The sequence below is a fragment of the Strix uralensis genome, chromosome 3, assembly GCF_047716275.1.
Source record: "Strix uralensis isolate ZFMK-TIS-50842 chromosome 3, bStrUra1, whole genome shotgun sequence".
NCBI lineage: Eukaryota > Metazoa > Chordata > Aves > Strigiformes > Strigidae > Strix > Strix uralensis.
The window spans coordinates 52,479,864-52,495,525 of record NC_133974.1 but is presented as its reverse complement, the minus strand read 5'-3'; the positions used below and the strand labels follow the sequence as shown (position 1 = coordinate 52,495,525).

Below are 15,662 nucleotides of genomic sequence, written 5' to 3'. Positions count from 1 at the left end.
AATCGTGTACGACATCAGTTTCTGCTTTAACAGTGGCACCAGAAGTACTGCTGAACTTGCTTAGCACTTTGCAGCTATCGTCAGTTCCAAACATTGTTTCCCTTAGTATTTTAAATACAGCAAAGAGCACATTTTAGCTCTATGAAAAGAAGGAGTCATTTTGACCTGTCTGGATGAAGGTCTAAATTTAAACTGATAGAGTTATCCTGATATAACCCCTCATTTTGATATACTTGTTCTTCTTAAGACTTCTAAATCAAACCAAGATCCAGTCCAATCTTGGAATAAGTGCACACAGTGATTTCGGGGGGTGGGGATAGTATGAGGTGATAGGGGGATGTAACACGGCAACGTTACAGAGATATAATCAGTAAGACATGCCTATGTAAACTAGGCCTAAGAAGGCAGTAAAGAGCGTTAACCTACCATTTGGAGACAAAGTCACGGCTGGCATCGAATGCATACTTGGCTCAGCTATGTACTTGAAGTCTACAGGAATGTCCCTGCAAAAGGAAGAAGTATGTGTTTTATGAAGACATGGAGATATTCCAAAGGGCTGCCTCCAGTCAGCTGGTTTACTCAGCCACTGAACCATGGAGAGCGTATGGTGGTGTCCAAAGGAAGAATGTGCAAAAGCTCAAAAATATTATGCATGCCCACCTAGAGATCTCCAGCTGCAGAGCCATCTACAGGATAACCTCTGATAGAGTGAATTTACCCCAATGAAATGACCCAGAGTCTAAAGCAGAATCATAGTTCCAATTGTTAAAAGTAAAACTGTAACACAAAGATACTCTATTGCCTCCAGTTTAACTGCAGCTTTTACAAAATTCTTATATAGGTAGCAAGAATAGACTGATATATGCATGTATCTTACTGAGTTTTAACTAGAATTTTCTATTTTCTTTTCTTTTTTTTTTTTTTTTTCCTTTTTAAAAACCAGGAGTCTCTTTCTCTCATCTCTCTAACAATGTCCTTTTCCTCCTGATCTCCTCAAATGGATGTCAACCAATTTCAAATGTCCACAGCTGAAGTGAACTGTGAACTCCCCAGTCTCGATTGCATACAGGACTGTGCCAGTGTATGCTAAGAACGTACACTGTCCCTTACAAAGGCCTAGGGAAAAAACAAGTACAGTCTAATCCTTACTCTGCAGAACTGTCATTTGATTTTGACTATATAAATTGAATTACTAACAGTCCATGCACATTCACAGTATTCCTCATACCCTACACTAGAAGACCGGTAAAAAGGGAAGGCATGCACATGTCTTTCTCATTAAGCAAAAGAAATCTCCAGCAGAAAATAGATTTGATTAATGCATTCAGCAGAAATCACATGCAAAATGCTCTGTAGCAACATTAATTAATACAAAGGGGATGGTTATGACTTCATTTTCTAATTCAAACAGTAGAAGGGCTGCTGGGACACTATCAGAGCAGAGAGAGTGGGTGGCTGCCTTGTACTGGCTGACTGAGCCTTGCTGGATGGCAGTACAGTCAACATTAGCAAGGTAATTACAATTCTATTTAATTGTGGAGTAAGTTATTTCCTGTCATCTTGCGTTAAGCAACATGCACATGGGCAGCAGGGTGAGAAGCTTCTCTGTTGTCAGGAAGCAACAAATGCTCCTGCAAGTTAAATGTTAAAATCATTTACCCCTCAGAATAAGAAGGGCAATCCCCTTAATACACTCTGTGGATAAAAGCATGAGCAGGGATAACTGGCTTCCAAACAAGCAGACCTAAGGCTACTGTTGGACAGTAAATCTGCAAAAGAGTAACAAAAAGTCCACATAATCTCTGAGGCTGACCAACATGACAGCACAGGAAGTGCAGCCCCCTGTGCCCCATCCTACCCTTTTGCATCAATACCCAAACAGCTTCAAACCCCACCTGCAACAGCAGACAAGGTCATTGCTATAGTAAGGCCAGATCCTGATCAGCTCTCACCATCTAACACTCCCTCTCAGCCCACTGGTCATCTGAGTCCTCAATGCCAGGTAAAAGCCATCCCACTGGAAGCCCCATTAAAAAAAAAAAAAAATCTCATTACAGAAGATGCATCTCCAATGCTGAATTGTATGGCAGAGAGAAATTTAAATGCAGCACAGGATGTCCTGCCTTCTCTCCCGTTACAAATGAAGACAGGCTCATCTACTGGAATTTATTCAAGACAGCTCTGCTTTATGTTGAAACCTACCAGACACACTTACGACAGCTGCAGGACACACTGCATTAAACTATTAGGCAGAATAACGAGATACATTTATGTTTCACATTTGCTTCCAGTCAACTTGATAAATAAGTAATATCAGCCTGCTCGCTTACCAAAAAACTTCAAAAAAATTACAACAAAAGTTGCTGTCATGGTTGCCTGACCTCAAAACTCATGTGATATAGTTTGTTCAAATTTTTAAATTTAAAGATCTTCAAGTCCTTTCTCCACTTCATAGCACTTTGAAGGCTGAAAAGTTTTAAATATCAATAGTATCTGCTAGCCAAGATTTAGAAGTGTGATACTCTGGGGTTCTAATACAATTTCTTCCCCAAGCAGGAGAGAAAAATCCTTTTAAAGAAGGAAGGAAGGAAAAAACCCAAACAAACCCCAGACCCAACCCAATCCAATTTTGGGATCTACCCATCATGAAGAGCTCTCTCAGGAGACTACAGTATCTTTACCAGGAACAATGGAGAGAAAAGGCCTGCTGAGGGGTATAGCTTTACAGAGATGACAAGCCTTCTAAGTCTGTCAGGATAACAGCTAAGCTACCACTGTACAGTTCTTGCTTTGCTAGCTGACTTGAAGGTAAAAGGAAATAAAAGCTTCCAAGGTCAATTGCCCAAATCATTTCACTGTTTACTTAAATAAGATCAGACGCATATGAAGTAAAGACAAAATAACATTTTGCATTTCTAGAAGAAAGAACACAGAATATGATACCCATGTCAACTTTAATATCCCTGCTGTAACGATACAATCACATGAAATGTGAAAGCAGACAAATTTTCCATTAAGATTCCTAAAGAAACCATTTAATCTGCAAGGGTCTGTGCTATACCTGCAGTCTGAACTTTCAACAACCAACCAACTGCAATTCAGTGTACAGCACAGTGAAGTCTATGCACATGGGATGAACTCTTGGGGAAAGGAGATTTAGATTCTCAGGGGAGAAGTTCTTCACTGTGATGAAGTCTGACATGGCACCCCATTACCATCTCTGGCCAAGACAAAGTGTTTACAAAACATACTACAAAATTCCTCTAGACAATTGAAACTAAGCAATTAGACCAGCTTTAATTACTGGCTTTTAAGGCCATACTCAGGCCAGAATTAATTCCTCTTTGATTCTGTAGAATACTGAAGAAATACTGTTATGAAGAACATATGAAGAAACATGCCAGAAGGTGCAGTAACCAAATCGCCCTAATGTGCAAATAATTTTTCTTATGAACTCGGGAAAAAAGGATTTGAGGTGCAGCATGCAATAATTTGTCACGGAAGTTTTCAAGCTCTGAAAGCTTCTGTAGTGAATATATTAACTTAGTTTTAATGCATTGTAAAAATTTGGAACTCAAAGTTATAGAAATATGCCTACAGACCAATTAAAATATATGATGGCAGGTTGTGGAGAAGGGTATTCAAATCATGCCTAGGAAGACAGCATTACATTTGCTTTTTATAAAACCAAAAAAATCTGCAACAACTGTATTATAGAATGTTGCCTACAGTTGAGTTCCTTATGATCTGAACAAGGTTGCTCTTTCTTCAGCGTTACAGCAAGCTCAATACGTATTATTTTCTTCAAGAGGAAAAAAACTTCTGCTACTGAACAATCAGGTTGTGATGTTCCCATGCCAGAACCTTTCTGCCTTTCCTGCTCTTCCCTACAGAGTGACTAAACCCACCCACTTCACTATTTATTTCAGCCATCAACACAAAGCTCACAAAACAAGGGCAATCCAGTCTCAAGGAAATAACAGATTTATGCAAGTGAGATCATCCTCCCACCCGCCAGAGAGGAGCCATTCCTTAGCAGATATGATATTGTAAAGATTTTTCTTTATGGGGTTCAGTAAATGCATGGGTCTAATTATGAAGTACTGAACAGAGGCTCTCTTGGAGTGACATATGATGACAGCACTGCATGTCTAGCCTAAGCCTGGCTTCCCAGACTTTGGTCATTACCACCAATGCTACTGGCAATGATAGCAGCTGATCACAGACATGCTGAGGGTTTTGCTGGCTGCTTGGGTAACATTCAAATACCACAGATTGGAGTCTCTTGTCTAGGTTTTTTTTTTTTAAAAAAAAAAAAGCTAGGAAGGAACTGATTAGTCACAGAACTGTCGAACTAGTGTCTGTATTGTGCAACAGCTTTGCATGTGTGAACAGCAAAAGGAAATGGATACCTAAAGATATGGAAGCGACTATTTCAAAAAGAAATTTGAAATTCTAGAGAAATCTTAACAGTCCTAAGCTGAAAATCTTAGTACCTAGAACCTCGTGAAAAGCACTTCAGATAGAAGAGATTTGTTTTCTCCCCAGATATGTTAAAAACTGGATGCCATTTAAAATGATGTTTCTTACGAATTTTTCTTGGATAGACTTTCACTTTTCTGTTGTCTATTGTACCCACACTGTGGGGTATCAATGACTGCCAAAAAACCCAGACTACCAGAAAACCAGAAATTAAGCTACACTAAATTAGTTATTTCATACATGGGCTGAAGCATTCAAAACCAACACACACTAATGTAACAGAGCCTACATTTCTTAAAAAAGTTAATTTAAGGGCTAATACACCACTGGGGAAAGGAGAAAGAACAGAGATCCCTAATAGAGTGCGGTGTGTTCAGGCTGACAGGGCTGTCTTATGCCTTCTGTGGGGGAAGAGGAAATCTATGAAGTGTCTCAAGCATTAAGCCAGAATAGGGTTTAAAAGCTAGTTCTTCCTCAGCTAGGTAGAACTCAGTACACTCCAGTGTCCTATGTGCTATGTATACTTTTAAAAATAAACTTTCTTCTCAGTTTGCTCATAATATGTTAAAATTCAAAATTTTAAACTTACCATTCCCAGACTCTTAAGCTCTTGTCATCAGATGTACTCACAAATCTTCTATTTTCATCCACAAACACAATGGTGTTGACAGCTCCCAAATGCCTATCGTATTCCTGCACAATCTCACCACTTCGAATATCCCACTACAAATAAAGAAGTCAGAATAAAACCTTGGTTTTTTACTAAATATCAGAATTTTTAGAGGAAGAGATATTAAGTAGACATACCTGCACAATCTTCTTATCTGACATTCCTGCAACAAAGAGATTTTGTTTATCTTCGTCAGGGTTGAACTTGACACAATAAGGAACCTTTCTGTTTGTAAATCTTGAAATACATTGCCCTGCAAGAGAAAAGCCATTCATGGTGCATCAGGTTGGAAGTTCTATGGACTGACAGTTCTTTGCTAATATTGATAAAAACCATTCATTTTACTTTTGCTTTACTAACAGCAGAAAATACTTGTTTTAAATCCCTTGAGAGGATTACAGGGTAGAATTTACCCTGCTCTTTGATTAGACCTTTCACATGTTTGTAGGCACGCACCTGTATAAACACATACACATACAAACTGTTCCTAGCCTTACTACAGCTTTCCAAACAATAACTGCTCAGGATGTCATCAGGATATATCAAGGACATCAGGGCTGGTCAGGACATCACAAGCTGACCACTGTCTTTGCAAAGCATCACCTCCTTAGGATCAGAGGTCTTCTCAACAAGAGACTTAAACTCAGGCAAGAACTCCTCAATCCTAAACCTAGGAAAGGATAACAGTAATCCAATGGCAAAATAAACTACTGACCTCCTCTCATAGCCTCACATTACTCAGCTGAGTAATCAGCTCAGCATGGCTGATTACATGTTATCTGTAATTTACAGGAGCCTGTTTTAATCCAAAAGCTCCGTAAATTATTCAAGTGTCTAAATAACTGAGTTCAGACTCAAGACTGGAGAATTTGGCTTAGACCTTTCTGGCTGTCACCCCCATGACTAGCTAACCAAGAAACGTAGCATCTTTTTCAAATATGGAAACTTCCTGTCTTAGGAACAGACTTAAGTTTAAAAGAATATTGACAAAATCTACCCTGTATCCTTTTATCTTAAGAAACTATTTGGAGCAGAATGTTACAGAGCATCTCCCAGGCAGTTCTGTGAGAGCATCAGACCTGCCCTCCAACTCCCTCTGCCAGCAGCTCAATTTCTGTCACCTTTTCTTATTTGGAGTGCTCTTCAAGTTCAGGTTAATGGAAAGATCAAGTGAAATAATTCTTCTAAATTAAGCATATTTAAGTCTAAATTGTGATTTCATTACTTAACTTTATGCCTGTAAATGTAAACATGCAATTAACTGATTTGGTAAAATTTTGTCTTTTTGCTGAAAATTGTTCTAGCATTACAAGTAACTATCAAACCCCTCAAATAAAAAGGTATATGAAATATAGGTATATAGGTAGTGTCAGTTGCACCATTACAGATAACAAAATATTTAGGAAAAAAAGACTTCATCCTGTAATGAAAGCCTAAACACTGAACTATGATATTAAGGACAATTGGAAACAACCTGACTGACTGATAATATATCTTGATATTTACTATTAATTAAACATAGTGCCAAATAACAGCATCTACAAATACAAGCCTACCTGTTTCGGTGTCCCAGAGTTTAAGATAGCGGTCATATGCAGCACTAAGAAACCGAGTGCCAGCATTATTAAAACAGATGTCTCGAACAGCTTTACTATGTCCTACAAGATAGAAAAAATGTGATGATAAACTTTTATCCATTCATGCTTAATTTTTTAAAAAAAACATTATTCAAGTTAAATGCTCCAGTCTTTAACAATGCAAAGAGAACAAGGAAATTGCTTACTGAAGTTCTCCATGAGCACTAATAAAGAATGATTCAAGTGAAAAAGTAACTCCTAAAGCATGACGAGAATAAAACCCCCAAATCCACACACATCTAAAGCACTATAAACAATAGCATGGCACAGAACCAACCACTGTGCATCATTTATAAATTGATACACAAGAAGAACTTTTAAGTACTGCTGGCTTCAAAGATTGTTCTAGTCACAGTTAAGAGCTGCATGAGAAGTGTTTTAAACTCTATTTTAAATAAATATCAACATCTAATGAAAAAGAGGAGAGACAAACTACAAGAGATACATTTAAAGGAGAAACATTTATAATTAGAAAACAGGTACAAAATATGAGAAATATTAGATCAGAAAATAAAAAATGCTTTCATCTGGTGTTAACCTTGCTACCCCTCAACCCCAATACTTTCATCTGACCACTGCATCAGACTTGTGGATCTCTTTAGTTAAAATATTGGCACAGTAACTTAAATATCACAGAACAGCAGGTGAAACTGGTTGATAATAAGAACCTTTTGAGAAAAACAGTCAAACTGTTCAGAAAGAGCAGTCTATTGAGAGAGAACCTTTTTTGAGCCATCATCTTTGCGACACTGCTGTCATCAGAAATATTAGGTGAAAAAAGACTTCTTTGTTGCTACTCAACATATATTCACTCAGTGTTCTAGAAACGTTCACATTTCAAAAGGAGAGTCAGCTGCTTTTGTTCTGCATTCAAGGCTGCTAAGAAGTTTGTATTTCTCTTTCAGCTATCTGCTTTAAAAAGCATGATACATGAACAAAGATGGCACCTGAACCTAAAAAAAAAATTCCCATGCTTTTGCACTAGAAACTCAGCACAGAAGAGACCACCTATTTAAGGTGGGATCATCCGATCACGAGATGCTCTCACTGCATAAATACAGAGGGCTGCTGTTCTCAACATGAATAGTGGGCAATTTAATTCCACAATTTTGCCTTTGGAAAGGAGTCTTGCATAAAGCAACGATGACTGCAGTATACTAACATTTTGTTTCAAGGGTTGTAAGGTGTTATACATCAACATTAAGTTGCTTGGAATAATGACAAAGGTTCACTAAAAACTTGCACATTTTTCAATTCTTAGTGCCGAGATCACACTGAATACCATTTGCCTTGGATGCCTACAGGTCCTCTCTACAATAAATTAATAAGCTAACCTAAACCATACCCTTCCATGAAGTTGCTTTAAATATGTATCAGTTTAAAAAAAACCCCAACTATTACCAATAAATGTTCGTAGACATCTTCGATCACCATATACTTCCCATAGCTTGAGGAAAAAAAAGAGGATGGGGAGAAAAGATGTCAATTGTTAAACAACAATGATGCAGAAATTAAGTGCAAACATATATGGCAACATCTTTTAAGAAATTAATTACAAACATATTACCCAGAAATTCACAAGAATGCTCTGTCACCTTCTTATTAGCAAAACCCCCTTAAGATAACTAAAACCCCCATATCATATTCCAACTTTAAAGTCTGAAGGTTTTTCTAGTAAAAAAAAATAAAAATATCATCAGCTTTCTAAAATGATATATGTTGGACTAAAATGAGATTAGTTCAAGACCACAAATGCTTCAGTAAAACACTTCAGCAGAAACCTACTGCTAGTTGTAAAACTAGGTTTCACAGAAAATTATTATAATAACAAAGGCAATAACCTGAGGAACTTTTGATCTTCTAAATGCTATTAATAAATGATTAACACTGTTCTAACACCCACAGTCTTGTGTATTGTTTCTATCTTTGTTCCAACAAATTTGTAATTTAAAAATCAAGTGAGAAAAATAAAAGTAACACAGACAAAAGTTATTTGGTAGAATGTTTAAATACGCTAAATACCAAATGTTTAGGTAGGCTAAAATACATTGTCTGTATTCAGTGATGGCATAAAATATACACATGAAAACTGAAAAATTACTCACCTTAATTTTGCAATCCATTGAGCAAGACAACAGTATATGCCCAGAGAGAGGAAACAATCTAACTGCACTGACACCCTGTAAATAAGGACATAATTAAACAGTAAGTGGAGCTGCTAGATATTTCCTCAGTTCACTTGCCCTCTTTTCCAATGAAAAAGCTAAAGCTTATCTTCATAAAATATACAGATACTGTATCTTCAAAACAAATAACCTATCCACATTCCATTTTAGAAACAGTGATGTGTTTTGAACAATCATTAATTGATTCACTTCAACAGCTGTATATATACCCTCCTTCAACACTCACCCCATTACCGTGGTAAACACAGCAAAGAAATACAAACTGTGGGTTTGGGTGACTGTTTCTGTATAACAAGCATGTTCAGGTGGGGCAGGTGAAGAACTTTTCCACAAAAAGTATGTCTGGCCAGCTCCATTTCTGATATATACTACCAGTGGCTTCTACCCACTGAACTCAGATTCCTTGGGCACAGCATCTTCGCATCTATCTGTATTTCAGGTACTCCTTCCAGAAGAAGTCCAAAGAATCACCAAGTACTCATGGTTTGATGACCCTTCTTTCCATTTCATGTCATTTACTCTATTTGTATTCCATCCAGTTGCTCCCATCGCTGGTTGGAGTTGGGTGCTTTATCCTACCTATTATTGTCTACTTGTATCCCCCAGCTTTTCTAGATCTGTCAGCCCATCTTTCTTTTGCTTCTCTCATCAGTATCATTATTCATCTCATTTGAAGGAAAAAGCCATTTTATGCCTTGGTCTGTTCTAATAGAATAACAGGCAGAGGAGTGACTAGAGCTTTGGGGAGAAGATGTTACCCTTGAAAACACTGATAGCTGCAGCTACAAGCTCTTTGATGCAGCAATCATTAAACAACTAAAAAAGGGTAAAAACTAAAAGTGTTCCCTGTATCCTCCTTTCTTCATCTTTCAGATATCATTAAGGTGCTGTCCATTGCAGCACAGCATACTCTCTCAAGCAATACTGAAAATTAGAGACAAGAAGCAGCAAATTGAGTATAAGCTTTACAAACCTGATCAGTGAAACACTTTTTAAATACCAAAAATATGTATATAGTTATGGGCTCTGGCACAAGGAGAAACTGTAGATGTTTAGCATCATCAAAGAAAACTCTTAAAGCACACCCATCAAAGGTAATAGCTGTGTTTGGGAAACCTGTAATGGTGATGCATCATAATCACAAAACCTATTTAACTTTGATAGGAAATAGCCATTAAGTACTTGTACTGTTAAAAAAGAAATGCATTTTCAGAGATCTCTAGAATTAGCCTTACTCTTATTCACATGGTAGTTTAGGAAATAACTCCAAATCCCACAGAAGTCACTGAATAATATTTGTCCTGTTAAGGGATGTCCGGAAGTCACTATATTAATGAAAAAGTATATGCAGGTAAACAACTGCATCTGAGCAGGCAGACACCTTGTACGAGCATGTAATGCAACCAATTACATGCATAACACAGTAAAGACAAAAATACTCCTTCCTTCTACTGATACTTCAGTTTTATAGAGGTTATTAGCTTCAGACACAAAGTGAAGTGGGTTTTTATGATGCAGGCTCACAAACATGCCTTCCTACCTTTGTATGTCCAGACCACACATGGATTTGTTTCTTTGGAAGATAGCACTTCTCAGGTGGCACTGTAGAACGAAGATTAACTCCAACATCTTGAGGGACATGAAGATAAGATCTCCCCTGATAGTCATACATTTCCTTAACTGAAAAGGTAAACACAGAATTCTGAGAATCCAAGAGCATGTATTTTAAGAGGTTATAATCTTTGAAAGGCTCAACAGCCACACACAATTAAGGTTTTTCTAAAACAGCTGCTCTGCTGTGAAGTGGGGGGAGGAAAAAAAAAAGGAAAACCCACTTCATAGGATACAGATGTGGAACCTTATTTGACTACAGCTAACTCAAAATTAAGTCATTTCAGCAAAGTCTGCTTGGAATCTGATAATCTCAACATTAAGACAATCTCCACCCTACACATCTTATTCATCATCAAATAGCGAGAGTTTCTCCAGTCAACCAGGGTTTGCTTATACCAACTCTACACAGATTATAATGTGCAACACTAACCCTGGCATTTGCTTGCAATTCACATTCCAGACAGCTCTGTGCTGTGTCAGTCACATCAACAGAATTGCAAATCAGAGTAAAAAAGATCCATTTGGCTGGTGTGAACCAATACTGGTCAGCAGTAGCCAACAGCTGCTCTTTAACGAGATTTAAGAAGTGACTGGCCAGACACGCAGGGATGCATTGTGCTCGGAAATGGGTATTTCAGAGTAGACTTGCGTTGGATAGCCATGACATTAAGCTGTGTACCAATTAAATTAATTCCTCAGTTTCTGGGATATCATTACAGAAGCTTTGGTTGTACAAGTGACTTCCTGCACAGTATGAATGTTTATCAATGTTTACACATGTGTACAAAATGTTGTATTTCTGGAATGCTTGTGTTTGCGAAGATTAAAGTTTATCTTGTAAGGTCTTTCACTGTGTAACTTCAGGTAGAGACCACGAAAAGTTAAGATACAAAATAATTATTCTATAGGAGGCCCAATGGCTAAAACTTCAGATTTGTAATGCTCATCGCTATTCAATAAACATTGTCACGATCTACTACATATAAAGAGAATGAAGTACTAATGTCAGCAACGCATATCTCATAGCCACTTTTTCTGTAACGCATGTAAGAAAGGATGCACCACCTTGTGCGTGTGAACCTGGATGTAGAAAGTGGTAAACAAAGAGAGAGTCTGTTTATCTATCTGTGCCAAGCAACCTAAGGCAGGACTGCTTTGCATTCAGAGAGTTGAAGTAACAGTTTCCAAAAATAATTTAATTTTACTTACTTACCAAACCATTTTCTTTGAAGGTACCACATGCTATAGGCTTCCATAGGGTAATTATTTGATACACAATTATTCATAGTATGACAGCAGGAAGATTTACATTAGGAATTGAAGAAATATAAAGTGATTTTCTAAATTGTATGTAAGCCATAAGTCAAAGCACTACCTGCTGATGAAAGTACTGACCCATAAAACTGCAATAATTCTGAAGCTGAAACTAAGCCAAACTCATAACTTTAAAATGTTTGCTCTGTAAAACAGGAAAGGGATATGTGCGTCTGGTAACATTAAAAATAAATAAATAAAACCTGTACCCTGAAAGATGACATTTCCACACTGCTCTTCACAGTAAGAAGTGGAATTAGTCCAAGATTATCTCCTTCCCTGTCCTTTATGCTTATGCCTGTGAGCGCTATTATCTCCAATACAGAAACATCAAGGTGCCTCAGCAAAACTGCTGAGGCTGTCTGCCATCCTTACTAATTAACACAGCAGGCAAGAAAACACAGTGAGCAAGAAAATGAGAACAGGCAGGAAGATGCCATTACCATGTAATATAGTCTTCTCCTCGCCAGGTTTATCATCTTCTAGTTTTCCTCTCTTCTGCCTCTTAGCTGTTATTTCATCCAACTCTTTCTGTTCTTCCTGGAAAAACAAAACATGATCTTTTAAAAATTCAGGGTTCAGAATCACATAAAATCCAGAACTGTACTACTGTTTACTTACTATTAAGGACACATTTATTTGCTAAATGAGATTAGAAATAGTTCTATGCATCGATAAAGAGAATACCTTTATCAAAACCAGAATAGTTTGAAAAGCTGTATACACAGAAAAGAATTAAATATTATCTTTTGAATCATAGACTACAGCTAAGCATCACTGACTGAAGAATAAGGATGTTTGCTGGTTGGAGGGCTGGGGATACATGTGTGTTATTGTTGGGTTTTTTGCTTGGCTGTTTTTTTCTTTAAGGTAAGTTTTACTTTCAGTTCTTTTCAAGCTGCTTCCATCTGTAAAATATAAATAACTTTTAATCAGACTCTACACACGACACAGAGATACAATGAATTTTTTTTCCCAACAGTCTTGCAAATAAATGAATGCAGAATATTTGGAACACTGTATTCGGACATATCACCTGAAATGTTTCTATCACCCTAAAGCACAGCATGGATCTTGTGCTTGGACAAGCTACTAGTGCAGCTGGATCTCTGTTAAAACCACTACGATGTACTAACAATTTGTATCTATTGTGTTAAAGTAGTACTTACTTCTGATGGTTTGGCTACTTCTTTTTCATCCACATACTTTGCCCACGGTCCCAGAAAACCATCAATATTAGATGCATCATTTTCCTTGAATTTTTTCCTTTTTTCAATTTTTCTTTGTCCTGTTTCAAACACTGTTAAACCTGAAGAAGGAAACAATACACCGCCTAGCTGCTGACACAGAATACAACATCATAGGTCATGCCACAGTCAGTTTGAAAGAAAAAAAGACACCACCACCACTCCTTCCAATACACACAGCAAAACGGAAAAAACGATTTGAGCAAAACTGGTCAAAGCATTGCTAACTTTTCTAACTATGAACATTGCTAACTATGTACAGTAACAGAGGAACCACTTAAACTGTATGTCATGATTTGTTAAGAGTATTTAACCATGCATTTTTAACAATAAGTCTGCAGACTGTATGAATACATCAATTTTCAAATTTTAAATAGGGCAATGTTTAAAAGTAGAGCCCTAAGAATTGGCTTCCGATCCCCCTCACCCCTCTCAGTTTCAAAAAAACCCCTCCAAAATAAGACAAGTCTTCCAAAACCCCACACAACTGTATATTTTAGTTTAGTAAAAATGTATACAAACACAGAATGGTTTGGGTTGGAAGGGACCTTTAAAGATCATCTAGTCCAACCTTCTTGCAATGAGCAGACGTCTTCAACTAGATCAGGTTGCTCAGAGCCCTGTCCAACCTGACCTTGAATGTTTCCAGGTATGGGGCATCTACAACCTCTCTGGGCAACCCGTTCCAGTGTTTCACCACCCTCACAGTGAAAAATTTCTTCCTTATATCTAGTTTGAATCTACTGCGTATTAGCTTAAAACCATTACCCCTTGACCTATTGCTACAGGCCCTGTTAAAAAGTCTGTCCTCATTGACATGGTTATCTACTTCCAACCATATCTTGTTCTTCCATATAAATGCTAGCTTTTCACAAATGCTGTGCCCTCAGAATTTCATTTATCAAAACCATTAAACAATATAGATATGCGAGGAAAAAAAGAATAAATTAAAAGATGTTAAAGTAATGACTTGAGAAAGTTTTTCCAAAGGTTGTATATACATTTATGAGCAATTTTCAATCAAAGTTTCCCTACAGATCAGTAAGACTCATCTAGTGCAAAGGAGCCAAAGAGCTTTGTATAAACAAGGGGAAATAGGTGATGTAAAAATTGAAGTAATGATCATATGAAGGAATTGTACATTAATCAAGAGTTTTCCTAAAATAATTCCATTATGAAAATGGTATTTTTTTATTTTTGGAATTATTTAATCTTAGCCATTTCTGTCTAATGTCTGTAGCTGCTTTACCAAAATAAGTCTATTTTCTTTATCTTACTTTAGAGGGAAAGAGTGAAATAACCTTGGATATATTCTGTGGAAGAAGACAGAGAAATAAAGAACCTTTGCATACACATGCGAATAAGATACTAGAAAAAGACACGCAAGGGAAAGCGTATCTCTAAAGTTTACACAGGTACAATTTTTCAATGCAAACAAGTCAGTTTGAGTGTTAAATATCTTGTATCAAAGTATTAATTGCAAACCCCATGTCTCCAGTAGTGAATTCTCCCAGCAGCACACTATGCCTTTACCATTTGGCAACTTTCCAATGGTTTTTCTCTTCCAAATAACGCAAACAGCTTAACTCTGCTAAGCAGAGATAACATGCAATTCCCAACAGAAGTGCTAGAGGTTGTATACAGGGTGATCAGTTTGCTACTGAGTAGCACAGTTAAGGTCATTAGCCCAACATATAGGTATCCTAATGCAGACACATGACAATTTTAGCTAAGACAGAATTTAAGAGGACCAAAAAGCTGTTTCAAATATACAGATCAATTCTATTCATGCAACGGCACATGCTAGGTTCCAACTGCAAATCCTAATTTGAAATTTGACATGATAGCCTGAAATATTTGCTACTTCAAGAGAACAAAGCACTCTAATCTCTCTTCACATTACAATTGCCACACACCTTTCTTCGTTGTGTCTTTGGACATGGGTAAGTCTCTCATAATTCCTTCCTTTTCCCATACCTATTCCATTTCTTAGTAAAGAAGAAATGGAAACAGTCATCAATTGCAAGCCATCTATATGAGACTTTGAATTAATTACCTTGATTTTTTTCAGCTTCTTCTACAGAACCAATATATTTGGTAGCAACTTCAGGGTTATCTATAGATGGATCTAAAGCATAACCTAGAACAAGGCGAGAAATGAAATACTGTTAAGTCAAGCTTTTTAGTTTTGTACAACTTAATTCTTTGCCCGCCCCCCTGGCCCTGAAGTAATTTTTTCCTGTTGGCTCTCAAGGATCTAGGGATGAGGAAGGTTTGATACTTTGAAATCCCATCCACTTTTCACTTGGTCTGAGTATTATTACAAATTATTACCATGAGGCCCTTGAGTATGCATTGCCGCCAGAATGCTTAGATTTGCACAAGATAGAGAAGGAAATAAATAAAATAGGCAACAGTTAACCTAAGACACAATGGGAGGATAGTCATAGGAAGTAAAATCACAGAATCTTTCTGGTGGGAAGGAACCTCAGGAGGCCCCTGGCCCAACACC

General features: G+C 37.2%; 1 protein-coding gene across 1 annotated transcript in view; it reads right to left on the bottom strand.

Annotated features, from left to right (window-relative positions):
- Positions 1-15,662, bottom strand: part of CDC40 (cell division cycle 40) — a 41,684-nt gene that overhangs the window by 3,886 nt on the left and 22,136 nt on the right. Inside the window, exons 4-13 of the mRNA XM_074862269.1 lie at positions 15,207-15,290; positions 13,073-13,212; positions 12,347-12,443; positions 10,516-10,655; positions 8,895-8,969; positions 8,191-8,236; positions 6,709-6,810; positions 5,290-5,405; positions 5,072-5,205; positions 427-503 (exon numbers count right to left, since the gene is read on the bottom strand). Coding sequence (XP_074718370.1) covers positions 427-503; positions 5,072-5,205; positions 5,290-5,405; positions 6,709-6,810; positions 8,191-8,236; positions 8,895-8,969; positions 10,516-10,655; positions 12,347-12,443; positions 13,073-13,212; positions 15,207-15,290 — 1,011 coding nt within the window. The remainder of the gene's footprint in view (positions 1-426; positions 504-5,071; positions 5,206-5,289; positions 5,406-6,708; positions 6,811-8,190; positions 8,237-8,894; positions 8,970-10,515; positions 10,656-12,346; positions 12,444-13,072; positions 13,213-15,206; positions 15,291-15,662) is intronic.